General features: G+C 38.4%; 2 protein-coding genes across 2 annotated transcripts; both read right to left on the reverse strand.

Moving 5' to 3' along the window:
* Window positions 1-1,692, reverse strand: LOC120106494 (PIF / Ping-Pong family of plant transposase). The gene has a single exon (XM_088701334.2). It carries the CDS (start codon window positions 1,690-1,692, stop codon window positions 262-264), a length of 1,431 nt encoding a protein of 476 aa, XP_088557460.1. The 3' UTR covers window positions 1-261.
* On the reverse strand, window positions 1-27,675 carry LOC103722947 (Phosphoglycerate mutase family protein). The gene is made up of 6 exons (XM_017846624.5): window positions 27,511-27,675; window positions 17,875-17,925; window positions 17,678-17,788; window positions 10,784-10,915; window positions 9,656-9,731; window positions 1-3,460 (listed from the first exon to the last, which is right to left on the reverse strand). Exons 1-6 carry the CDS (start codon window positions 27,613-27,615, stop codon window positions 3,234-3,236), a joined length of 702 nt encoding a protein of 233 aa, XP_017702113.3. The 5' UTR covers window positions 27,616-27,675; the 3' UTR covers window positions 1-3,233.
* Window positions 27,676-27,823: the final 148 nt, after the last annotated feature.

Genomic DNA, 27,823 nt, shown 5'->3' on the forward strand with positions numbered 1-27,823 from the left:
TAATTGCAAACATTTAGTTCCAGTAAGGAAATGGGAACGTCCACAAAATCACCCTTACAGTTTTGAACACAACACTCAACAAACAAAACCCAAAACCCTATCCTACAGCATTGTTAGCTAGAAACACAGAACGTCCACCAATTATCCACCAAAGGTTCTCAAAAAGTAAGCAAGAAGCCAAATTCAACTAGATCTAAATCAATTACAAGTGGAAAACCCTTCACGTCACCTCAGTTCACATCCTGATGAGTTTGTCTGCTGTCACCTCGCCCCAGACAGCCTCTGCTGCCTGTCATAGAGATCATCCGCCAAGGCCTGCCGCAAGCTCTCCCCGAGGTAGTACAGGGACCGCTCGCTCTCAAGCGGCCGGGCGGGCTGCGGGGTCTCCGGCGGGTCGCGCCACAGGTATTTGCCCTCATCCTCGGGCTCGCCAGCGATCTGGCACACGTTGTGCAGCACGACGCAGGCGACGATGGTCTGCGCGGCGTGGTCGAGCCCGACGTTGAGGTTGCGGAGGATCTTCCAGCGGCCCTTGAGGAGGGCAACGGCGGGCTCGACGGAGGCGGCGCGGGCCTTGGCGAGGGCGGCGTCGAAGGCCTCATGGGCGGGATTGGAGGAGGACGAGGACGAGGAGGAGAAGGGGGTGAGGAGGAAGGGGAGGAGGGGGAAGGAGGGGTCGCCGGCGAGGAAGGGGCGGAGGAGGAGGGAGCCACCGTGGAGGGGGAGGGCGGGCTCGCGGAGGATGTCGGAGGAGGTGAGGCGGTGGTAGAGGCGGCTGTCGCGGAGGTGGGAGGCGGGGTCGGCGGCGCCGGGGGCGCGGACGCAGGCGTCCCAGAAGATGCGGCGGTGGTCGGCGACGGCCTGAAGGAGGACGGAGGGGAAGGGGCGGTGGGGGGAGCGGAGGTCGGCGTCGGAGGCCGAGGAGGAAGGGGGGAGGCGGAGGCGGACTGGGGAGGAGGCGATGGAGCCGCAGAGGTTGGGGAGGGAGGAGAGGTCGCGAAAGGACTGGAGGGTGGAGAGGAGGCGGTGGGAGGAGGGGATTTGGACGAAGGCCGGGTAAAGGTGGGTGGCGAGGAGGCGGGAGATGGCGTGGGTGGCGCGGGAGACGAGGGAGGGGGGGAGGGAGAGGGAGCGGGCGAGGGCAGGGGAGGAGAGGCCGCGGGAGAGGCGGGAGAGGGCAAGGGCGAGGGCGTGGTCGACGGGGAGGGGGAGGGGGAGGGGAAGGGGCCGGAGCTCGTCGAGGAGGTTCGCGAAGAGAGGGTAGGAGAGGCCGTAGAGGGAGCGCCACCGAGCGTCGCGGGCGGCGGGGTCCATGGACCAGATGCGGTCCGAGTTCAGAAGAGAGAAGAAGGCGGCGGCCGAGGAGGACGAGGGCGATCGGCGGGGGCGAGGAGGGGGAGGAGGAGAAGAAGAGGAGGAACTTGCGTCGTCCTCATCCTCGTCGGAGTAGGAGGAGGAGGAGAGGCCGCGGCGGCGTTTGTGGCGCCGGCGGAGGGAGGAGGAGGCGTAGGAGAGGACAGAAGCGATGGCGAAGAAGAGGAGAGGAGCGGCTGAGGAGGAGGAAGAGGCGGCGGCGACGGCGGAGGAGGACGAGGGAGGAGGGGAGCAGTCGGAGAGGAGGGAGGAGGTGGGGTCGAGATAGTTGTGGAGGTGGAGGAGGTTGGAGAGCATCAGCAACAAGGACGGATCCATCGTCGCCTCTTCTCTCTCTCTCTCCCTTCTCTATGCGAAGGGCGGAGTGAGCGGATAGGAGCGTAGCGAAGAGAGAGCTTATCTGCGTGCTCCACCGCCGCCGAGGTCACCGCAATCGCGGCATCGGTGTAATTTTGATACTTCCAGGCTACAAACAACTAGATCGTCTACTAAGTTGCTGAAATTAATTGATACCATGATTTTCTCAGAAAGCGAAAGCAGCGCAATGAAATAGAATTTTTTTTTAATATTTTAACAATATGATATGTAGGTAAATATAATGCTCTATAAAAATTTTTAAAATTTTAATCTACAAATTAATAGGTTTAATTTGACAAAATATCTACAAAATTAATGATTTTTTTTAGCAAATTAAAAATTTATATTCACCTATGGTACAATTCCTCTATATAAATTAATTAAATTACTATATTACATTCTACTTATATTATTCAACAAAAAGATACAATAGACAAATCTGGACTGCTACGGCCGTATATTTTTAAACTAGCTACATATGAGTATCTGTAGGGATTACAAAACGGTAACCGATGAGAGTAAAGCATCAACTCTTTTCTGGTTTGAAATTCTAACAGATTTTGGATTCAGAAAGTGACCATAAAAGGCGGCCTGGACTCCAGCTTAAATGATGGTGCCCAGGTGGTAGGGACTAGATTCTCCTAACCCAAAAAATATAATAGAAAAATAAAAAATGAAGAGAATGAACTGTTTGCAATCTACTTTTATTATTGAATATAAATTTTACTATATTTATTAGATCGAACACAGGTTGTGAAGAATTCATCTTTCTTTACTCGAATGTACCGTTAGATCGTGCAATAATTATTTCAAAATCTATGCATTCAGATGAATGAAAGACTTTAGTGCTTTGAAATCTATATAGAGAGCACGATCTAACGGTCAACATTGCAGAAAAATATCAGTCATAAGCATTCTTTCGTGCGAAAGAGCGAAAGATACAACTTGAACCCTGTTAGATATGAAATCATACTGTAGCCACAAAACATAATTTGCTCTTCATGCATATGCAATACACCTTTACTAACTAGTTTTAATGACAAAGTCGTGTATCTAAATGCGTTTTGGCGAACTGTAATAACTAGCAGCTAATGTAAAATGCTTTGTGAAGAGATCTTAAAATGCAGATACTTGTAATATTAAAGATCATGAAAAAAAAAATCCATGCTACAAAAACCATTCCCAGATGAACGAGACAAACATCAGGCAAATTCCAATCATCAGAATAGGACAGACAAAATCATATATAAATATAGCTGTTCTCAAATTAAGAAAATAAAGATCTAGCCCATGTAACTCCAGTTGAAATGAGCAAGAGCACTGTAATTACTAGCTGACTCGTTTGTTCCTTGGGAGACTCTTCATCACCCTTTCTTGGAGGAATGGCTTAACATATTTGATCCCAAGTCTCATCTATATAGCTTTTTAAATGATCATTATATCTTATTTTCTTCACCACGACCAATAAGGTTGCACCAATTACTGGACCGGACGAGCAAAAACTATGCAGAAGTTCCATCACCGCCAAAAGCACCATCAAGAACCCCGGTTTCTTGAAGATGGCTTATGTCACCCCATGTCTTAATGATCCAACGTCCACCACTATCAGAAATATGGAACACATTCACTGAGGTGTTGTGTATCTTCCTATTGATTGACCCTGTTGGGGCAGCCCGCTTGTAGAGTTCTCTCAGGACACCACCATGAGTGACTACAACCACTCTTTCTCCTGCAAAGCAAGAAAGCAGATTATCAATCTAATTATTTTCCCAGAATGCAACAAACTATTACTCTCTGAGAAATCAAATAGTGTGGCTCAAACTAAAATTGTTTTCAGAACAAAAGACTATCAACTCCAGTTAGGAGACGTGAAGTTGTTCTAAATATTAGTATGACAGAGACCCTGAGTCTCAGCAGACAAATTTGTTGGGTATAACTGAAAATGCACTTACAGCAATGGATCAACAAGAAAACCTTATTTTAAATTGACTAAGGGAAGAAGAGGAGGGAGGGAGAAAGAGGTGGGGGGGGGGGGGGGGAGAGAGAGAGAGAGACCAGGCAATTACTAAGTCAACATGAAAAGGCAACCTATCAATTGATTACCAAGCAATTACCTAACAGTAATTCATAAAACTTCCCATAAGTTGAAGCACATAATGCATCTATTAGAGATACTACGGCTGTGCTTATGCTTGATGTTGTTTTCCATGAAAGGCTTTAAAAATGACTGCTTCAAATTTCTGGTGTCAGGTAAATGCATGTTACAAGAGCATGTTTTAGCATTCAACAAGGGAACATGCTGTGAGAGATTAGCAATGGTTTGCTGCAGCATGAATCAGACTTGAGCTGAACTTACAAAGCCTGGATTGGCTGGGTGAAATCCAACTAGATGTGGGTTTATATTGGGTTAAAATTCTATGGGTACAACCAGACTTTTGAGTAGTTTTAGTCCAGTTAGTTTCAAAGGATTTTTGGTCCACTTTAGGATAAGCCATGGTCCAAATCATGCCTGAGGCACAATAGTTTGATTCCGAGTCAAGTCGAGGTCAATCCAAACCACCTTGCAGTCCCTGTGAAGTTGAGCTCAAAATATCCAAGTTATTCATTTTCTATATCCAACTATGATGGTTTCAAGCATATATGCGTCAAAGCCAGTATTACATCAACTGAAAAAAAAAGCCAGTATTACTAGCTTCTCCCAAATTTATTTGAGGTCATTAGGAAACAATGTTTTTTTATTCCAAAAGCACATTGTTGTATTTATAACTATATGACTTTTAAGCAGAGCAAAATACGCTTGCATATTATCACTAAAGATAAAATTAAGAAATTCAAGTACAAATGTAGATAACTCAATTCTTCTCCAAAGCCTAACATGACAGTACAACAAGAAAGCACATGATCTATTTCATTCTATAAGAAATCAGAGTTTCACGGCTGCTCAAATCACAATTTTAGCTTTTTTCTTTCTATTTTAATCTTGTGAAAGCAGATCATTTCATGTTTTTGTTACTGCTTCCCAATTGTTTTTCACGTAACAAATGTAACAGCCCTTCTAACCATGGACGAATATGTATTGATGTATGTGAGATTGAATGTGAACCTTCTCTTCATATGCTAATTGCTATGTTATATTGAAATAACCATGTGCCTCAGAGACTAATCTATAAACCTTTTTCTACTGGACATTTGGATTTTAACAATGTTTTGGCAATAATAGAGCTTACAAAATCTTATGGTTCAAAAAATAGCCTAGAATCTTAAAGTTAAAAGTTTGACCTGAAGCTAAAATTCTGTAGTTTGAACTAAACTAGATAAACCTACTTTGAATTCTTTAGGAAACTTATTTGTTGCAGTATTTTGTTAAACTCAAGAGAGGGGGGGGGGGGGGGGGGGGCACTTATTTACATGCAGTGTCTTCAGTTAATGGAAATGGAAATGAAGATTAGTGGTACTCATGTAACTAAGTGTTGTTTCTGAGGCCCTGGTGATATATTTAATGTGCTGAATCACCACCTGCTTGGCCTTCCTACTTCGACTGGCCTGCCTTGGTGACGTTGGGAACCGACCTACCTACAGTCGGTGAGTCACCTAGAAGGCCCTACTTCGCCAACCTACCTTGCCCACCAAATAGAGGCAAGGAGGGGGACCAGCTAAGGAGTTGTTAGGAAAGGAACGAGAGCAGGAAGAGGAGAAGAGGAAAGAGGGGAGGAGTGTGGATAAGAGGTTTAGGAATTTTTATTAGCATTTCAAAATAAGTGACTTGTCCCTATTCTTCCACATTCTTCTGAATTTAAGTAATGTTTGTGAGCTTTTAACCTCTTTTCAAGTCCAATTATGTTCCAATATTGTGTCTGTAAGGTTTCTTTTAGGTAATTTATCTACCCTCTCTTGAAGTCAGGCGAGAATTTATCCTTGTAACCTTGCATTCTAGTTCCTCCAACCTATATACCCTTTGAAACCCTAAAGCTCAGCAACCTTTGAAAAGATTCTTGGAAACCCTAGAGACCAAGTATCTTTATGAATCTTATAGAAGGATTATGTATTGAATTTCTGAATTGTGTTATTTGAAATACTAAAAACATCAATCAGCTTTCAAAGCCTAGCATTTCTCTACATTTTTGGATCCATAATTTGTTTTTGATTTTCAAGTTATTCTACATTCTATTCTTATGATTAGAAGTTTGATACTTGTTAATCTGAAAATTTTGATTTGGACCCCTGGCTAGGTAGTATATGTGGTATCGTTCAAGCTTCAAATAAGGATTTATGTGGACCCTTGGCCAAGTAGTATATATGGATCTCGAGGATTATGTTTGGAATACCAGTTCCCCAATGAGGATTTGTGTGACCTCATCCAGTTTACTAGAGAGGATTTTATGTGGCCTATGGCTTTCCTTATAAGAAAATGTGATTTATGTGAACCAAGTTAAAGTCTTCCTTTGTTGCTTTTTGATCTCTTTTCAATACATGAATCTCTTTTTAAATGACTTTATTTTCAATTTTTATACGGTCTCATGGAACCTTTATCTGAACATTTTCTAAACAATTGGTCCATCAAATACATGCCAAATATTATTTGATTTCCACCTAGACTTCAAATTTTTTAGACCATCGTGAAGTTACTTATTGAGCTGCATAGCTTGCTTCCATCTTTACCATTTAGACTTTTCAGAGTGATTAACGAGGAAGTGGACTGGATTTGCAAATAAATAGGCACCCAAAAGAAACAATTTTGAAAGGTGCATTTTGGAGATTTGATAATCTTCAAAGCAACAGCAACTCTATAGTAGATTAGCATAGTTTGGTTTGATCGTGATCCCATAGTGCATTACCGGTGCTTCTTTCCCTATTATCAATATCTATCTCCCAACCTATATCTTGAGAACCTCCAAGCCAACATTCTTTCCTTAGGTTGTCATACTCCAACACCAAGTTCATGCAACTTAGCCCAATGCTGTTGGCATATGATACTCGACTGTGTCATCTTCTGATCTTCTGCACTGAAATCTCTCCATTAGGAAACTAGAGGGGGTAGTGTAGCATCGCCCTTATGTTGTAACATACTTTATAAAACATATGGTATTGCAGGCTGATGAAAACCCCTGAAAACAATACAACCATGGCACTCAGCTAGGCAAGATCCAGGCAACACTCGAGGACCAGATTGGGCAGTTGATAAGCCTAGAGGCCGGCCAAGCCTTAGGCGGCCAAAAGGAGCAAAAGCAAACAGGCGCACACACAGGCCAAGACCCGCACCTGTGCGCAGCAACAAAACCAGCAGTAGCACGCAGAACCAGCCCCCGTGCTAGAATTTGCCTAATCAGCACAACGGGCGCCAACCGAGAAAGGCAAAGGCCGAGCATGCCACGCATCAGTGTTTGCGTGCCCGACCAGCCGCGCACACCAGCCAAACAAGGCAACGGCCGAGCAAATCAGCCCACAAGCTTCTGCGCGCCCGTCCAGTCGTGTGCGTCCTTGCGTGCGCTCTTTGCTGAGCACGCAACCCACAAGCTTCTGTGCGCCCGCCTAGCCGCGCGCCAGGCAAGCAAGGCAACGGCCGAGCGCGCAACCCACAAGTTCCTGCACGCCCGATCAGCCGCACGCGCCCTTGCGCGCGCTCTTGTTCGACCCCAATGGAGCATTCCTTCCCAATTACCCCAGAGGGCATCCGGCCAAAGCTCACCCCGAGGGTTCCAAAGTACTGAGGGTTCCAAAGCTCTCTGAGGCCTTCGTTGTGCGCGGGCGCGCAGCAGCAGCGGCCTCCTACTAACCCAGAAGGGCATCTGCCCAATGCCCACCCCGGGGGTTTCAAAATCTGATAAGCATTGCAAATGGATCTGGCCGAGCCATGGCCTTGGCTGTGCGAGGGCGCCCATGGCCGTGGTCGTACGCGGGAGCGCATGGCACGGAAGACGCACCGCAGCAACGCCCCCCTACTATACCAGTAGGGCATCTGCCCAAATTCCACCAAGGGGGTTCCAAAAGACCGAAGAGCATTGCAGAAACCTCGCTTGGGTGCGCGCCTAATTTTTCAGGATGCGCGGCCAGGTCAACCGAATCCCGCGAGCCAATTGCAGCCAACTGTAGCCAACCGCCGCCAACTGCCGCCAAGGGCAACTGCATCCCAGCAACCGTATCCAACCCTACAGTCTATAAACAGCCTTGAAAGTTAGAAGTGCAGGGCATCCAGATTGTGAAGAAATTTGTGGAGAGTCCACTTGTAAGATTCGGCCTTAGGGCTTGGGCTAGAAAGAACCACAACAAGTTCTCCCTATATTAGGCTAGCGAGAGGAATGTCTACCTCGGCTAGATTGGACTATTAGGGATTTCTTCCGAATTCTTAGTAGATTGGGCTAGTGCGGGAACCTTGTAATGCCTCACTAGATTTATTTGTATGCACTTATACTTTGTATTCCTTATTTCAGTTCAAATGAATAGCCTCTGTGGCTCTATGCAATCAATTTCCATCCATCCGAGTGTGTGTTCCAACTAATTTAGGCACAGAAATTTGCTGCCACTTCCAATTCCTACTAGCAAAACCTTGGCGCTTACCTTCCTATCGGTCCATGGCAGCTTTGCAACCCAGCAAGAAGCCAAGAGGCAACAGAAGGCAATGGTGTGGGGCTTGGGGACCGAGAGCTCCCATCACAAGCCTACTGGTGCAATACAGGTTGTGCAATACAAATAGAGAGCATCACACAAAACCAGATCATCTTTTAGAGTACAGGGCCAGATAACCTGAGTTATGATATCTTAAGGCACAGTGATATACATATAAATATTTAACAGAACTGGCCCAAACTCGATTATACAATATCAGGTATATGCAGCAAGAAACAAATTTAGCTCCGATTATGTCTACTAGGTTCAAGTCAATGACTTCAACGAGAAAACACCATGACTAGATCAAAGGCCAAATGGATACGATATGGATACTAAAGTGTTCTTTTTAATTTTGAAAATAGGGTACTTGAGTCAAGTGTTTGACACATACTCGAGCAGTACCGATGAGAATCACTATCTGATATGGATACGATATGGACATGACATGTGATTTGAAGTATCCATTCTTCCTATAAAAAAATCTACTGATATTTTCTTATTATTTCATTGTACACATGAAATTTTGCTGCTGCTGCTGCTGCTCATCACCATTATCATCAAAGTTTTAATAATAAAAATAATAATTTTGATTAATAATATTTTAATTATTATTATCATAATTATTAAGTTCAGGCATGGTTTGTATTCATTTATATGGAATAGACCCTGCAACAAGGCATTCATTTTAGAACACAATTCCCAAAATCCTGTTTCATGGTATAAGTTGACAATTTTGGTTTAAATTAAATTCTTAGAAACATACTTCATTAGATTATTAGTTATAGTGATTTCCATATTTAGCTTCACCAAGATGGTCACATGATAGAGGTCATTATTGATAAAAGGGTGCTAAAAGCATGATGCATAAGAAATTCTGAACCTTACAAATGTTCTATTATCCTTCCTAGAATTAAATGTTCTATTAATCCTTCCTAGAATTTACTGATTTTCTTGAATACATTTCTCTTCCTCTATTTTATTTCCAGTGTTCTTTTTTTGAAAAGTTCATCTTCATATCTTGGCTGTAGTTAAAATTGTCAAAATCCTAGCTTTGTTAGCATCAAGAAAGTTTTTGTTTTAATGTGCCAGGCTAATGAAGATAAGGCATTATACAGATGAAACCTGTGTACCAAGAATTTTTGTCCGCATTGCATAGAAGTAATTTGTATAGATGGCAGATTATACTACGCTTCCTAGCTACTGGTTTCAAAAGTATAATAAGGAGTTGTTTTAATATAATAAATATTTCTAGCAGGTCATGCATTCAAATTCATTGATGAAAGGTATTACAGAAAGGCCATTGTTAAAGAAATCAAACCTTCGTGCTTTCTAGCTATTCTTTCCAGTGATGAAACACATCGCTCATGAAGTTGATCCAGGCTTTCTCCACCACCCTGAATGTCAGCCAAGGAGAATGCTCAGTGATTTTGTAATGATGTTCTAGTCATCAAAAAAAATCCTAAAGGCCATTTAGAAAATGGTGTCTAATAACCAAAACCAGCATGTTATCCATCTCTTCAAATCAACTTGATGAGAAAAGCAAGACAAGTACCATGGAAAATCAACCATCCACCTTTACAGTCTAAATTTGTTCAGGGGCAACATATACAAAAGGTCTTTTGTCATTGATACTCTTATAGCTTAAGATCATAGTTGTGTACTGACTATGCATATTTGTGAACCTAAACCCAGACTAGTTTAGCAACTAATGTTGGCATCAACATCTCATATGACCTAAAATGAAAATATTATAATGGTAGAAATATCCACCGAAAGGATTTCACATAATAAAGTTAAGGCTTCAGAGTCATCATTAACATCAGATACAAAAGCAGAAGAAAGTACAGAAAAAGGATAACATAACAGGTAAGTTGTTTATAGCTCTTAGCGGCATAGGAACAAGTGGGAATGCATTTGCAATTTGACATGGCTTTGAACTAATTAAGCAGAACTTGCTTTTTATGTGCGGCTTTTCATGCTTTTAGTATCACTAGTTATAATTAGGATTAGGGTTTCCCCCGCCCAACACCCCCCCCCCCCCCATGAGGCCTTTCGAGCCCTCTCTCTTGGCCTCTCTCTTTCTCTCTCTCCCTTCCTTCACCCCAAAACGGCACAGTATGGACCCTTCATACCATGCTGAACCAATCGCCAGCCATTACACCCTCTGGTACCGATTTACAAGGAGAGTTCTCAACTCCTCAAAATACAACAATGCTAGATCTTTTTTTATGGAAGCTTAGCACGATTTAAACATTTAATGAAGAAATTTAATTAGGACTATTACGGGAATTGAGAGAAGTTAGAAAATGTAGCCACTTTCATATAGTATTAGCCTGTTAGGATATTAACATTTTCATGGGCACAAGATCAATCAGTTAACAGCTTGAAGAAATTTTGAAATTATGATCTCAAAACATAATTACAGGGATAATGGAATAAAAATTACAGGAATTTCCTGATCTCTCTTGGGAGATAAGAAAAGCTGGTAGGCTTGAGGCTTTAGCTTTGCAGCATCATGTAACGTTAAGCCCTGAAGATCCCCCAGATGTCTTTCTCTCAATGTTGGATCCAATATTACCTGCGACAAGCGAGATATTAGTTGTGATTTTCAAATTGAATAACAAATAAGATAAACATAAATCAACATGTACTAAAAAAATTATATATATATATATATATATATATATATATATATATATATATATATATATGACTATAACATGTAAACATGAACTTTTTGTTAACTAGCGTGCTTACTGCCATAGTGGATGAACATGATTTGGAAACTAAGATATAAGACTTCTCTTACTAGACTCTTGAGTTTTAGCAATGTCTAGATATGCTAACACTTCTGAGCTCTTTAGATTCGAGAGATAACTTACAATGAAAAGTCAATATTCTGACCCAACTCCTATAATTGGATTCTTGTTCTTGAGCTGGAAAGTCGACATTTTGTTCTTGTGGAATAGAAAATTTTCAGTATTTTATTGAATTCAAAGGTGATAATTCCTGATTTACACGTAACATATTAAGTGGCATTTATTTAAATGATATTCATGTAAATAACATAGGTTTTAATAGTTTATTTGCTAAGTGAGTAGTCTATTTACTGAATCACTAACCTGCCTATCAAGACCTCTGTACCACCAAGATTATAACTACTAACTCACACAGGCTGTTAGAGGATGTCCTGTACCCAAGCCTGTATACTAAGGAGCTCAATATGCCCCCCTACCAACACATGGTATGGGTGCTATGCCCCCTCCAACAGCACACCATGTATCAGTATGGTGGTGTATCCATGGTCTTAAACCCCGACAGACGGCATGTGTCCTAGTGATGGAGGTGGGACCCCAAAACCCGTTCCTGCAAGCAATGCAAGATTGGGTCCCAAAAATCGAGAGAAAGAGAGGAAAAGAGAAAAAAAGAGAGAATTAGATAAAAGAAAAAAAAAAGCAAAAAAAAAAAGGGAGCAAAAAAAAGGAAAAAAAGAAAGAAAGAGGAAGAAGAAAGGAAAGAAGAAGAAAAGGAAAGGAAGGAAAGTAGAAAAAAAGCAAAAGGAAGGAAGAAGAAAAAAACAGGACGGAAAGAAAGAATGAAGAAAGGAAAGAAAGAAGAAGAAAAAGGAAAGAAAGAAAGGAAGGATAAAGAAAAACAAAGAAAGGAAAGGAGAGAGAGAGAAAAACAGAGGGTACCGACCGAGATACTCGATCGGGACAGCAATTGCAATGAGGCAAGACAGCAGAGTGTCCATTCAATGGAGAAATTGTGATGCCTCGATCCCACATGATTTAAAACCTTGGTGTATCATACTACACCAACTTGTACCACTATGGTACAAGTAGAGGGTCTGGTACAACATATCGGTACCTAATCTACTAATGGAAGTCAATAGGGCAAGAGAGGGAGGGGAAAAAACACACAGCTTGGGGCAAAAACACACGATAGGCCTTTTGAGATATAGAAAAAGAAGAAAAATTTTGACAAGAATTTGTGCATTTTCACTAGCATCACATGGTACCTTTCAATGCCTTTGAATTTAATAAGATTTGCTTAGTGCTTTTGAGCCTTGGAGTCATGTTAACTTACATGTTTTTTTAATATTCCAATCTCATGATCAGTCTCAAAAGACTTGAAATATCGATACCTAGACTACTGATGGAAGTCAATAGGGCAAGAGGAGGGAAAAAACAAATAGCAAGACTTTTGACATATAGAAAAAGGAGGAAAATTTTAACAAGAATTTTTGCATTTTCACTGGCATCATATGGTACTCTTTCAATGCCTTTGAATTTAAGATTTGCTTAGTGCTACTGAACCTTGTAGTCACGTCAACTTTATGTGCTGTTTTCCATATTCCAATCTCATGATCAATTTCAAAATTATGGTTTTCATTGTCAGTATCTCTACCATGGCTCTACCATATATCTTGAATTTGAGCTGGATTTTATGTTTTAACCTTGTAGCCAATTTCAAGCCTAGTTATTGTTTTAAAACTCCAAAATGCTAGTTAGTTGTTTTAAGACAAGGGTTTTTTGTGTTTCTCAAATGTTGTAGTCAGTTTCCAGCTTATGTCATGCTTGGAAGTTGTAAACCTCATAGTCATTTTCAATAAACAAGGTTTCTTTCAAAACCTTAAGACTCTATAATAGGCTTCAATTTTGGGGCACATTTGGATGCATGCATAAACTGTGCATAGATAAACTTCACAAATAGTTGAAGGTGAAAAGAAGAGGAGCAGTGCTAGAAGAATAAACTAGCACAACTAGAGAGGCCATGTAAAATGGAGAAATAAAATCATGTCATGATGCATCAAAGGCTTGCAACTTAAGGATTCTTATTAGATTCATTTTGGTTGCCAATTGTCTGTATTTTACTTTATTTCAAATTGTTTTAGATGTTAGTAGATTATTTGGAATAAAAGACCTGAGATTAAAATATCTCATATTTTAATTGTTAGCATGATTAGACATATTTACTGTAGTTCCGACATATTAGGAGGCGTATTTTAAGCACTTTAGATCCTAGAGGCCTGGTCATAAAAATAATGAGCAAAGGGTCATTTTACACAAGCTTCCTATAAACAGGACAATCAGCCCTGCATTCAACGTGGAGGATTTGATACTCTATTAAGAGCCTACAAACATACTTTTGCACCTTCATTCTTGATCCTAATTCTTTTACTACTACACCATCCATATCTCCATCGAGTTCTATTTCTGCACTCCCACATCCTCTTCGTCGTTACTCCACCTCACCCACTACTCAAAAAGATGTAAGTGGGTCAAACTAAGAAAATCACTAACAGCAAGAATTTAAATCCTGTGAGATGGAGTTGTCTTGGTTTCAATATGGAATGGTACACCTGCAGCCAATGTACGTGGGAGACAATTTTTTTAAAAACAAGGAAAACTAACGAGGATTGTAACGAATTTAAGTGTACACAAAGGAAATTTGAAATTTGGGGTTTACATAGTGTTAGGTTCTCCAGCATTAATGAGGAAGGTGCAACTCTCTGGCAACAAATTATGATCCAATGCTAGGTGCAAATGGAATTCTCCTGAAGTGGCTACAACTAATTCATTAGAGCGAACAAAGATCCATTGCTGTGCTTCCTTCTTCCACTTTTAGTAACCTTGAATATTTTTTTTTGCTTCATTGCTTAGATTTATTTCCATGTACAAGATATATTTCTTAAGGTCAATTTCCATGCATCTTCCATTTAGGATTTAGTCCTTTGGTACCTTTCTTCATATAGTTACTTGGACTTAAATTTCAGATTGGTGTATTTGTTTACAAAAATTATTACAAATATCTATTTCTGCATTGAATCATGTTACAAATTGCATTACATTTTTAACATTTTTTTTTTCATATCATTTTTAAGTTACCTAGGATTGTCCTCCATCAGAATGGCTCGCTCAATCCCCAAAAAATAGGATAGGGATATCCTTCTCTGAGGTGATTTATACCATCCAAATTTCTTTGTTACTGGATGATTCCAAATTTTCATAATCAAGCACTACCTTCTCATTGGCAACCATACATAGACCATTCTGGGAACAATTTATCTAGGCTTCCACACAGGCCCTTTTTGAGACCCATAATTAGTTAGAAAAATCCCGATTTATTCATGTTGGGAAGTCTAGAGTCTTTGTTACTTTAAAATTAGGTTTTGATTATTATTTACCAGAAATTTCTAAAATATAGGTTTGAATAGATATTTTGAGTTTGTATTGTGCATTCCAACTTGAAATTTTTGTTCATGTTAGAATCTTTTCCACATCCTTTATATTGGAGTACTTATTGTTACGAGAGTTTCCCACAATGGTGGATGATCATTTTTATTAAAAGAATACTCTACCATGAGTGGACCTCTAGCAAGGTGGTATTGTTGGCCAACTTCAATTTATCAACAAGGATATATGGGCTTCTGGCTAGGTGGAATCTGTGACATCATCTAATGTACTAACGAGGGTATAAGCGGAAAACTATCCATCGATATCCTCATTTGCTTTAGCAATGAGAATATAAGTGGACTCGAGACTATAGTAAACCTTTCTAAGAAGATGTGATCATATTGAATCATTTAAGTCCCTTTTTTGGAATTACATGTTGTGGTCATCCTTTAGTATCTCAATTTTTATTACATGTTGAACTGTCACTTTTGAAGGTATATTACTACATACAATATATTATGTTCAAGTTTTGTGACTAGATTTTAAATAAGATCACATTTTGTATGATACTATTAGTTATGCTATATTCAATCATTTGGTTTTATTTGAGAATGATCCAACTTAAATGTTGCTTTTGCTTCCATATTTGACCAACTATGATAGTCACTTCTCAGGATTCAAAGATGTTCAAGTAACAGAAAGTGACAAGATGAGGTTGGATATTGTTTTAATGATCATCTTGTTGCAATCCTTAAATTTCACTCACTTCCTAGCATTCTTTGCATCATAAGTCATTAAACTCAAATTATGATGGGTAGTTTTCCTTCTAGCCAATTGTTCTTTTATGTGTCTGACATGGTAATTGAATGACACAAGTAACCCAAAATGATTGACTAGCCAACTGCATAGGTTTTGAACCAACCTACAAATAATTGACATAACACAAGATTAATCAATCTCAGGTTCATTCATTTCATGCATATGATATACTATTTTTAGTAACATTTTAGCATACCTTTGAGCATATATTTTAAACAATCATACAAGCAATCATTAGCAGTTAAGGACACTTTGAAAGCATTCTAATTTGAACAATCTACACTAAACATGTAAATTAAAATATATCAGAAATGACAATGTAGTCTACAATTGTCTTAGGTACTTGTTGAAACTATACTATAGCTTGTTTTTTTCATCAAAGCCAAGTTTTCATTGGGGTGTCTAATTTTATGTATCACTCCCATATTCGCATCCATATATTATTTATACACAAGAAATCTTTGTGTTGCATGCTCCAAAAAGCAGCCACCACAGAATAACCAAAAATGCTGCCTAGGTGTTGCCATCCACCAAGGTGGCCGCCCAAAATATAGACAGTTTCACACATCATGGGTATATAAGTGAGGGTCACCAAGTGATTTTGATGTCCACTTGTCAACAAAGAAGTCCTTGAAGTGCAAAGTGACCACTCACAATCAAGATCCACAATCTCGGTACAGATACTGTATCGGTATCAAGTACCGTATCAATACATTATCGATTCGGTACAGTACGATACACCCCTATACCGAAATAGCTCTCTAACTAGTTTTTCAATTTTTATCTTGGTACGCCTCGATATAGGTTGGTATGCCTCGGTACGGACCAGTACACACCTTGATACACCTCGGTACGGGTGATATGGAGCTTGTACCGACTTGAAGTTAAGTTTCATACCAGTTGCCTCCCAGTACAATACGATATGCCTCGTATCGGGCAGTAAAGCAGACCATGCTCACAACAATACTTGTTCCTAAGTAGGTCTCTTATTAAAAGAACGTAGGGCTAACTTGGATGGTTGAGACAAGGTTAAAAAAATTTTCAAACTTTGATGAAGCATGTAATGACAATGCACACATGCATCATACATAAACTATATTTTGGCTTCAAGTTGAGTAAATAAGTACAAGGGTAATCTATTTGTAACTACAAGTAAAAAGTTTTATGAAAATATCAATTTTCATCTGGATTGCTGAACTTAAGAGGTTTTTGTTCGATAACAACCCAATTTCAAGAGCAATCTTTCAAATTTAGATCCAACAAAGATAGTCATGGACAAAATGAAATGAGAGATAGAAGTCCTAACACCCAAACACACATGTATATACATATGATATAATATTATATATAATATGTTATATAATATATAGTATGTCTATAATATTTATAATATATTATTTTTAATATTATATAGTATATACATTATACATAATATGTTATAGATTATACATCACACATATTATGCATTATGTATTATATATGATCCACTAGATGTACATATGATACTAAAGATGAATTAAACAATATCTATTATCTAGCACAATAAATTTGGTAAAGGCAAAGTCTTACGATCACATCAATTTGATAATACAATGAAATGAAGTTAAGCCTCCAACTTGTTGGTTCATTAGGAGAAATGAACCGGTCTTTTCAATATAGAAGCCAAAACCAGACTGAGACAGAACATATCGCAAAAGCTTCATTTTCAGCAAATCTTGTTAAACCACAAGCTTGGTTCTGTTTTTAATTTGGTTGAAAAACAATCATTCATAGAATCCCATAAGCAGAACATATTTACGTGATGCTTTAACCAACAGCACAACATCAATTTTAACCTTAACCAGCACAACTTATTTCAACTTCAAATGGAATTGGCTTTCAGAACAGGCAGTAAACCTTATATCAACTCTTTACGAATAGTTCCTAAATTCTTCATTAAGGCAATTTGAGTAAAAGAGCCTGCTATGAAAATTACAGGCAATTGGCATGAAGAGAAACCCACCTTATTGGTTGAGAAGTGTTGCCCAGGCAATGATGGGGCAACTTTTCAAGATTTCACTAGCCACTAGGTTCAAAATGGTTTTAAACAGAGAGAAGACAAGGTTTGATAATAAGGATTCATGTTCATGTCAAAGGCAGAAAGGCAAAGTTGAAATATGTTCCATAATGTAGAAAAGTAACTACATTTTTCTGTTTCTTAAAAAATGTGATATGGACAGTTAAGGATAGCTTACTGCTTTCTGCAGCACAAATGCTGGTTTCATAATGTATTTACTCATTATATCATGACATATGCATTCGTAGGGAAGAAAGAAAGCATGGAGTTCTACTTTCAGGTATACCTCTGGTAAATTGCAACTTTTTGCTATAATCTGTGCAGTCTCAGCAGCTCGCTTCAAATCAGATGAGTATATGGCTTCCCATTTACGTTCTTTAGACAGTCGAATAGACACCTTCCAAAGATCATATAACGTGTGCACAATTAAAAACACATACGATAACTTTTCGCTTAATATGCGTGTATGGACTCATACCTTACCGCAATTGCTTGTTGTCTCCCAGTCTCATTTAGTTCTGAATCCAAGTGCCCCTGAGAAATAAGGAGAAGTATGACTATAGTTTCAATACTCATTATGGATGATTATAGCTAACTTCAGTTGACTAACGTAAAAGCAGTGACATCAGATGCATATGAAGAAACACAAATAAACAGGCATACAACTTTCTAAAGGTTTAATAATTATTTGGAAAAATATAGCCGTACCATATGTATTATATCCTCATTCATACATACAAACGCACATACATAAATACACACAAATATACATACATAGTTACATACACACATACACACACAGACACACATACATGCACCCATAACACATACACATACATACATAGCCCCTCCCTCTCTCTCCCTCCATCCCCTCTCTCTCCTTCTCCCTCTCCCCCTCCCTCACCAGTTTCTTGAACCGAAGGGTGGAACCGTGCAGGTCCGCCCCCAGTAAAGCTCGGTACGTCCCAAACCGGGCAGTTCAGGACAGTATAGCATTCCATGCCCCTCATAATACTTCAATTTGAATGAACCTCTTCTCACATGGATTATATGCATACACACATACAAATATATATATATATATATATATATATATATATATATATATATATATATATGTATGTATGTATATGTGTGTGTGGTGCAACCTATAATCGATTACTACATGTGTAGATTGATTTCATAATGATCAATTATGGTGCGATTGATTAGACACTTCAGCAAATACTTATCATCCCAAAAAAACATCATGGAGGTATGTAAACGCAAAATAGAATATAATAGATATCTTATTAATGAAGCCTAATCAATGAAATATAACTAATGCAACAAACAGAAAATAACCACAATAGAACAATAAAAAAAAATATTGCCAATAAAATCGGGTTTCAAGGATGGGATAGATAGCAACGATGGTAATGATGATGGGTAGAAAAAATGATTGATGGACGAAAAAATGAGGGCTGGGCAAAAGATGGTGTTAGAACTAGTCGGATAATTACCACTGCGAATTTGGTTCCTCCAATCCAATGAGAATCTTCAGGCCACGCTGCACCAAGGTATCGAGATGAAGGATGACGGGGTCAATAAGGTGGCTCCAAGAAAAAATAGGTCAAAAAGCAGGATAAAAAAGGGAGAAAAAAGGATCTCTCAAAGCTTCGCCCACGGTGGCACTCACCTTTTTAGGATTTCTTCTTCTCTTTTTTATCTTTTTGGTTGTCGTCCTCTCTTTTTATAGGCCGAGTTACTGTTCCGTGAATAGTAACCGGGTCGAGTTACTGTTTCGTGAACAGTAACGGGTCGGGTTACTATTCATGTAAACAGTGTTTTTTTATGCTGTTTTCTGCAGATTTCTGCGTTTTTTTTCTTTTCTAACTTTCCTCCTTCCATGCATGCACAATTCTATTGTCAAGACTATTATCCATCCTCCTCCGTTCCTAGAGATGAGTGATGACAGCGGGCATTGAAGAAAGGCTAAGGCTCAAGCAATTAAGTGTGGTGGTTTGGAGTTGGGTTAGGCTTTCTATCACACCTAGATGGACCCTTTTTGCTTGGCAGTACTAGTACATGACTCGACTGAAAATCCAAGCCTAAACATGGCTTTAGATGAAAAACACAGAAACAACAAAAAACATAAACTATGTATAAGATGGAGTCCTGAAACTATATCACTGTGTGTTTATGCATCCTAAATCCTAAAAAGTACATGTGTGGCAACATCTCATGTCAAAACTCTTCTATTCACAGCATACCCCTCTCCTAAAATGCCCCTACCTTTTAAATATCTTATGCCTAGAATACTCCTCATAATACTTCTCTCTAAATGACCCTCTTCTCATGTGGATCCTATACATACACGCATGCATGCATGAATGCACACCTAGATACATACATATGCATGTGTGTGTGAGTGCGTGTGTGTGCACGCGCTCTAAATGCTAAAAACTACATGTGTGGCAACATCTAGTGAGAAAAATCTTCTATTCACAAAAAATCCCTCTCCTAAAATGCCCCTGTTTTTTAAATATCTCATACCCAGACCAACCCTTATAATACTTCTCGCTGAATCACCCTCTTGATCCCATATAAAAGTTCCTTACTCTTAATAGCATCATATCTAAAGACTCTCCCATGGTCCTATGGGCATCCCTTCTCTCTTGGTTTTTTCCTGTTTTTAAAGATGGGCATCAAGCCATGTTATCTCAAACGCCCCCACCCAAAAAAAAAATCTCTTTTTCTTGCCAAAGCCACATAATGAAAACCTCAAGCTCATCTGAGACAACAAGCCCAAACAATCTTAGGCACATAGAAACCAATTTAGCATCTAATATATAATCTTAGCTGCAGCCTGAGGGCCCTGTGTTTTGGTAATTCATTTCATAAGTGCTTATGGATACTAAATCTATTTCCTACCACAAGCCGTAAAGTTTAAACAAAACCTTTGTTTATAATTTTCAACTATATATCTATCATTAAAGTATTAATTTATTTTTGCAGTTTTTATTTTCTTATAAAGTCCCCCACATAACAAGGATATTATACCTGTCTTCTAAAGAAAGATGTTTCTTTTCTTTTATTCAATAAGATAATATTCTTCCCTAGATATAAATAAAGTCTACAAGATATTTTTTTACTTTCAATCATCACCACCATAAGTGTGGTCAAATTCACCCTTCAACCCCAGAAGCAAAACCCATAGATCTAGAATGGTGATTTTAAAATACGTGGCCAAAGTCAGTTTAAAAGGAAAAACTAAACTAAAACAAACAACATTTCCTACTTGAAAGCCCTTAGAACCCCTTAATCGTCCCTACAGATGGAGAAGAAGACTACAACTTTCCATTCTTGAATTGGTAGTGTAGATGGAAGAAAACTACAGGCTTTAATCCTTGAATTGGTAGAGTAAATGAAAACAGCAGCCATGTTTTTGAATTTGACAACAGGAAAGTTACAGAACTCTCATAATAACATTGGATTCACCATATCCACTCTAGGAGGTGCCAAGGCAAGATCTATGTTCCAAGGAGAATGAAATGTAAGAGAAACACTAACATCAATTTCCTCAGGAAATAATGCATGATGAGATAAAAACCAATTTGATGAAATATGTATTAGTATTTTGTTTGTAAAAGCTTGTATTTGCCTAATTTTAGTCTCCATTTTTGGATCCATTGTGGTTGGATATTAAGGACCATTCCTCAGTCGTATGTATTGTCATCCTTCCTCTTGCATATTTTTCAGGCTCCTCCAGGATAAAGAGTCATCCTTGTCCTAGGAGCTGAATGATATGTTACTAGGCTTTGTGTTGGAATTTTTATTTGGTTTAAAGATTCTTAAAAGAATTTGATCAACAGAAAAGTAGGGAGTTAGTTTTGGGTCATTTTAGAGTTTTTGTTGAAATATATAGTTTTATAGTTTATTCAGCCAGATAATTAACATGAATCCTTTTTTTATATTTTTTTACCAAGAATGACATCTAGAAGTCTAATATGACGATGCAATTCTTAGGTCACACTCCTCTGCTTAGCAACTAGAGGTTCTCAATTAAATTTATGGGTGGTGCATCCGCAAAAATTTGGATTGGGTAATTAAATGTTGGTGGTTCTCCATTCCTTTCTCTCAAAGAAGATGCAATTCATAATTTGTCTTCGAGATGAATGGTCATTTAAGAAATAGCTTTTAAAAGCATGCAACGGAAATTATATGGATGTGCTGGCAAAATAGTTTAACCAACTCACTAGTGGACTCTGAATAGACTGGAGTGTTACCAATTTGATATGCTTCTCCAAATTAATGTTATTAATTTCTAAATAGTTATTTTTTTGTTGGATACACATGAATAAGCATGTAACCTATAAATATGAAATATTTACAAAACTACAGCTATTGTTTTCTTTGGTTAGTGTAGGTCATAGTATAGTTACATACAAAACAACGTCCAATGCCATTGCTTTATACAGCAAAAAAATTATAACTATTATTACCTGTTGAAATATCAAGAAGTAACAACAAAGCAACACCCTCTACTGAAATCTTACTTTTAAGGTCTCCAAATTGGCACCAAACAAAAGAAGAACAATTACATTCTCTTCCTTAAGCCATGACTCCTTCCCTTAAGTGAAATGGTCGGATGATGGTAATTATGACTATATGTTACTTTGATGGTCAAAATATATAATAGCAGTCTTTATATTATTTGCCCAATTTTTCCTAATATTATTCTATATTTGTTTTTAAAATTAAAAGATTTGTGTTTATTCTGCTAATACGGAAAATTTTGTATATAATTAGTTTTATATTTTCATTTTTTATTTTCTAATATTATTATTTTGTCTATCATATCTATGTATGTAAGTACATAGTGTACGTACGAATGTACGTACACACATACTTACGTATGTATGGATGTATGTATGTACATATGTATGTATGTATATGCATGCGTTTGTGCATGTAAATATAAATGGCTAGGTATATAATGTCTAGTTGGTTGCTTCCTTCTCTTCCTTTCCTTTCTTTTCAACTTCTTTTCAGATCATATTAAAAGGATCTGGTACCATGGTATTAGAAAATTTGAAGAGCTATGAATTTTCCTTGAAAAGAATCCTCAACAAGGTGTTGTTTTCTCGACATCTCATCTGTTCTCTGCAACAGGGATCTTGATGTAGCTACTATCTTAATGAATGGATTTGACAAGGTTCTTTAAGTGGGTAGACAATTTCTACAATGGTGAGAATCCTAAACATGCAAGCATGCATACATTTTATCACAGTTAAGAATCTGACTTGGGAAGATCTCAGGATTTAAGGAGCTGCATGTACAGAGCATTAAAGCATCCCATACCGTGTCCATGCCAATGGGAGTTGGCACACCATGTATTGTGTCATATTGTGTCAAAACTTGGTATACATTGGCAGATTCACATCTTGCAAACATCTAGCTCTACTCATTTTTCTTGTTTTCTACTAGCGAAAATACATGCCTTAATCAAGTAAACATAGTCTTTAATTCATCTATGACCATAAATCATCCTAGATACCAATGCAGCGCAACTTGGGTTGGGCTCAACGCAAGCCCAACCAGCCCAAACTGCTCATTGGATTGGGTGGGGTTAAGATTTCAAAAATTTAGATCAGGTTCGGCTCAAAAATCTCAACCGAACCCTAAGTTCGGGTTTGGTTATGTTTACAATCAACTTGAAATTGTGAATAGCCCAAACCATACCCGACCCCACCCACACCAACACAATAAACTTATTATATATTCACAAAATGCTTATATGTTTCATGTAACTATATTTTTTCCCTATTAAGCTACAATATTATGTTAAGTGCCCAAATAAGAACCCAACCAACACATTACCAACCTTAAAAAAAGGTGTACAAAACCGCTTCCCAGCCTGTTTAATTCGACCCAACCCAGCCCAACCTATCACCGACCCAGTTAACCTATCTTAAGATAGGGTTAGGTTGGGCTAGATGGAGAAATGCCAACACAAGAAGGGTTCACTTGGTTAAGATTTCAGAGATAAAGATAGGATTAGGTTTATATTTGTCCCAAGTTTTGTCGTACCAATTTGTATCAATCATACAGTACCATACCGATAAGGTACCAATATGGTACCAAAATTCGGTTCGATATATGAGTCAAAATATTCTGAACCAAGAAGAGCTGCCCTGCACTGCCCGCTACCTCCTGAAACCGAGGTGCGTACCACACCATACCAACCCATACTACATGGTTTCAAGCAATACCATGATAAAAAGTGAGAAAAAAGAAACCAAAAAGGGTCAAAAGCTATCTTAGCACGGGATGCATGCCATACCATATCGACCATACCATACCAAATTGATAACAAATCGGTACAATACACAGTACCGAGATTGCAGACCTCGGTTTGGCCCATACTTGATTCAACCTACTTGCATTGCAGCCTTAGATAGCAATATTTTTTTGTAAATTGATGTGCTCATTATATAATTTGACTAATTTGACAAATGAACTAACAATCCACAACTATTATATATCTATAATGCAAATAAGCTCAAAAATTCATATAAAACTTATAAGGAGACATGTAATTATTTTCACTTTCTTAACAAATTAAAAGAAAACGACAAGTTCTTTAAACATATTGCTAGTATTACAGGCATTTATAGATTTTAGTACCATCAGAAGCTTGTATACTATACTTAAGTTGATTCTTAACCTTTTTCTCACATGTAAAATGATGAATTTTTATCATAATCATGCTCGATCCATACCCCTCACTATCAAGTCCCTATAAGAGAAAAGGTGAATATTTATGAAGAAGATTTTTGGACAACTAAAGCAGGAAGAAAGGTTGCTTATGGATAGCCAACACATTTTAAATAGGGAAGCAGAATGCACAATGAAAAAGTGAGGTGCATACTACAGAGATACACCCAATATCCCTCTAACACATTGCGCTGGTTCAAAATAGCCACTTTGATTTTTTTATATGTAGAACATATATTTAACCAAGAAAATAGAAAACACATGTAATGACACTTAACTAATAGAGATGGAAAGAAAAGAAACAACATTATTGATCATTTTCTTCTTTGTGACTATCTTTTAGCATGGTTAAGAAGTTCATTATTGTTGATGTTCGCATATCATTTAACATTCTGGCTGATTGTAACCAGGGGAGATGAGTCAAATCATCTTATCTTAGATGGATGTGGGTGGGTGTCTACGTAATACCAGTCCCATCTAGGTTGTCTCAAGATTTTCCCTCCTCTTTCCTAAATATTCCTACAAATTGAAGTTGTTTCCTTAATCTGTTTCCTGATATCTTCATTCTACTTGCCCATCCCAACTTGAGTGGCTATCCACTACTCTCAGTTGGTGCAATCATCTCACTTCATATTTAAGCTTCTCATCATTGAGAAAATAGTGCATTCTAACTTATGTCATATAAAGATATATGCATGCATACATACATGTGTGTGTGTGTGTGTGTATATATATATATAAACACACACATATATACATATATATAGAGATAGAGAGACACACACACATAAAGACAGAGTTACTAAACCTAGACTAGATACAAACCTAGCCAAGGGTTTGGGTCACCGACCGACCGTCGAGTTAATTGATCAAATCGGATTTACATGAGTATATATTAAAATCTCAAAGAAAAAAATAGAAACAATGGATATTATTAAGAAAAATATACAATCTAACAATCAAAATTCTATATTAAATACTATTCTTTAATTTCATATATCCACATCCTACACTAATTTAAATAATAACATAAACAAAAATAATCATGCATCATTTGATATTTACAAGTTATAAGAAATTATATGATAAAGAAAATTTATAATAGTAAAACTTATTGATATTTTGAATTATTATAAATAGTAAAAATTTAAATATACAAAAATATAAAGTATCTTTTCTATTTTCTATCAGCAAAAATGACTTGATTTTTTTCATGGAAACAATTAAGTGTTAAAATTACAACCTAAAAGCTTCATCTAGTGATGCATACATATAACTGTAAGTAAAATAATTAATGACAATTATATCAAAGCAAATGCTGTTTTAGTGGTTGAGAGGCATGCATGCAGGTAGTTGATCAGATGTTTGAATCCTTGTACAGAATTCTTTTTAATTTTCTTAACAGCCCGACTTACCTGGTTTAAAACGATCGGTTCAACCACCATATCTGATCTAACTATGCAATCAGACGAAACAAGTGGCCAATTCGCCAGTTTTTTGGTCCAACTGGCTGGTTTGGTCCATTTAAAGAATATGTATGTACAACACTGATAATTTATTCATATTTCTCCTTATTAGTTTTTTGGTTTTTTGGGGGGCCACCTTGACTTTTGGGCACCCTTCTAGGCACCCAATCAAGCATAGACTCCTAAACAACAACCAAGTTAACATGTTCCACATAAAATGAAGTCCTAACCAAAACATTAATCAAACTAACCTTTAGATTGAGCAATTCACATTTCCTCACGCATACACCAAGCAATATTAAAAATTACTCTTAGGTACAAATGCAAAGCAAATAGTCTCTAGCTTTTTCTCCGGAGTCTCCGCTCAATTTCCTCTCTGGAGTCTCCACTCAATTTCCTCTGCTAAGGTCCAACAACTAGAACAATAGCTAACAGGCAAGAGGATATCGCTTTCTTAACTCCGCTCGATGATAGAAGCACCCTTTTATCATTAATTTTTCTGACCAAGTTTTAACAATACTCGCTGAAGTTCAGAACCAAAAGCACTACTTGAAGGTGTCAGGAACTTAGAATCCTACCAAAAAACAAGATCCCCTAAAAACAGATTTTGATGAATATTTAAACCTTTTATCTCTCCTCTCTTTCTAAGACCTCAAAATTCTAAGTTAGGATCTACGTCAGCATCACAAGCCACCCAACCCACTGTGCTGCAGCTACATTTCATGGACCATTTTAGTGATCATCAGTACCACATCCTCCATACACATTAAACATGTGCTCCATTTCCATCCTTCTGATAATCTGCAATACCCTGCATGTAGAGCATATGTAAAATAAAAAAAATGAAAATAAACTATGTAACCAAGGGAAAAAAGGGTGAAAGACCAACAATCTCTCCAAGGAACAAGCTCATAAAAATTTTGTATCCAAATGAAGATCTAATTCTCATGCTCTTAATTCCAACAAGTTAATTTCTCATGCTCATTGATCACAGCACCAAGGAGCGAGCTCACAAAAGTCTAAACCTAGATCTACTTCTCATGCTAATTGATCCCAACAAGCTAATGTGTACTCTTCTCCAACTAGTCTTTTCTTTCTTATTCCTTATCAAATGAGCACCTCACTCTCTTGGCATAATATCTCTTCCAACTTTATCAGTGAGGTTTTACTCTGGTCAACGACGTGCAATAAACCTCTTGCATCCCTCCAATCGAAACAGCTGAGTCGCTTGGAGTTTCCTCCGTTAAATCACATCCCTTTTGGTCTAAACTCTAAACCACCCAAACCAGCCCTACCATCCCCATCCAATTCACCAGGCCACTACCTCCCCCGTGACAAATCCCATGAAACCGCTCCCATCCCCTCATCAAAATCCAAAACATTAACAGAAGAAATTATTATTGTCATTCCCAGTTATGTTCCCAACAATTCGGCTCCTGGGAGGGGGCGAACTGGGGACAAGACCTAAACCCTTTTTTTTTTTCGGAATACATTATAAAGCGGCTGCCCCAGGACTCAAAGCCGTGCCATTGCACTTGTCAGCCCAAGCCTGCACCATTAACAGAAGAAATACAGCAAGCAAATAATAATCAAGAACGCTCTTTAAATGATCCTATATGATTTGCGATTCCAATTAACCTAAAAAATATATTGCAGACCTGTACAAGCTCTTTCGCTATTTTTCTTTTCCTTCCAAGGAAAAAGGGGAAAACTATATTCAACCAGCAAATTCGAAATAAGCATTAGAAATGAAATATGATTGATGGAACGATAACGCAAGCTTCAAAAATCGCTGGATTATTCAACGAGACGCATTACGGTGGAATTCATGAATGTTACCGATGGTTCGTCAAAAGATTCTCAGTTAAAGAAGAGAGGGGGAAGGCAGGGGTACCTGGATGATCCGGGAGGCGTTCCAGGTGGTCTCGCCGTGTCGCACCACGACGATCTCCGCGAAACCGGAGGAGTTGGCGCCGTTGCATCCGACGAGAGAAGACATCGCGCAGCAGTGCGGTGGCTTTCGAGATCGTCCACAGCGGCAACGAGGCTTTTTCCATGTTAGTCCTCAAATCCCTACCCGGTGGGTCCGTTGAACGTAGGAATGCAGACTCGCCGGGTTTCAGTAAACCCAGATCCGGACCAGCTCGGGTTCATGTTTTTCTGCCCACTGGATTATCGGGTTGAGTACAAGTTCAGATTATAGAGGT

The sequence above is a fragment of the Phoenix dactylifera genome, chromosome 7 (genome assembly GCF_051530095.1).
Source record: "Phoenix dactylifera cultivar Ajwa chromosome 7, Ajwa_hap1_PhDact_Kaust_v1.1, whole genome shotgun sequence".
NCBI classification, from domain to species: domain Eukaryota; kingdom Viridiplantae; phylum Streptophyta; class Magnoliopsida; order Arecales; family Arecaceae; genus Phoenix; species Phoenix dactylifera.

Coding starts and splice junctions, on each gene's coding strand:
- LOC103722947 (XM_017846624.5), bottom strand. CDS start 27,615: ATGTCTTCTCTCGTCGGATGCAACGGCGCCAACTCCTCCGGTTTCGCG. Junction 17,926..27,510: donor ACGCCTCCCGGATCATCCAG/GTACCCCTGCCT, acceptor CTTATTTCTCAG/GGGCACTTGGATTCAGAACT. Junction 10,916..17,677: donor AAAGTTGCAATTTACCAGAG/GTATACCTGAAA, acceptor CGCTTGTCGCAG/GTAATATTGGATCCAACATT.
- LOC120106494 (XM_088701334.2), bottom strand. CDS start 1,692: ATGGATCCGTCCTTGTTGCTGATGCTCTCCAACCTCCTCCACCTCCAC.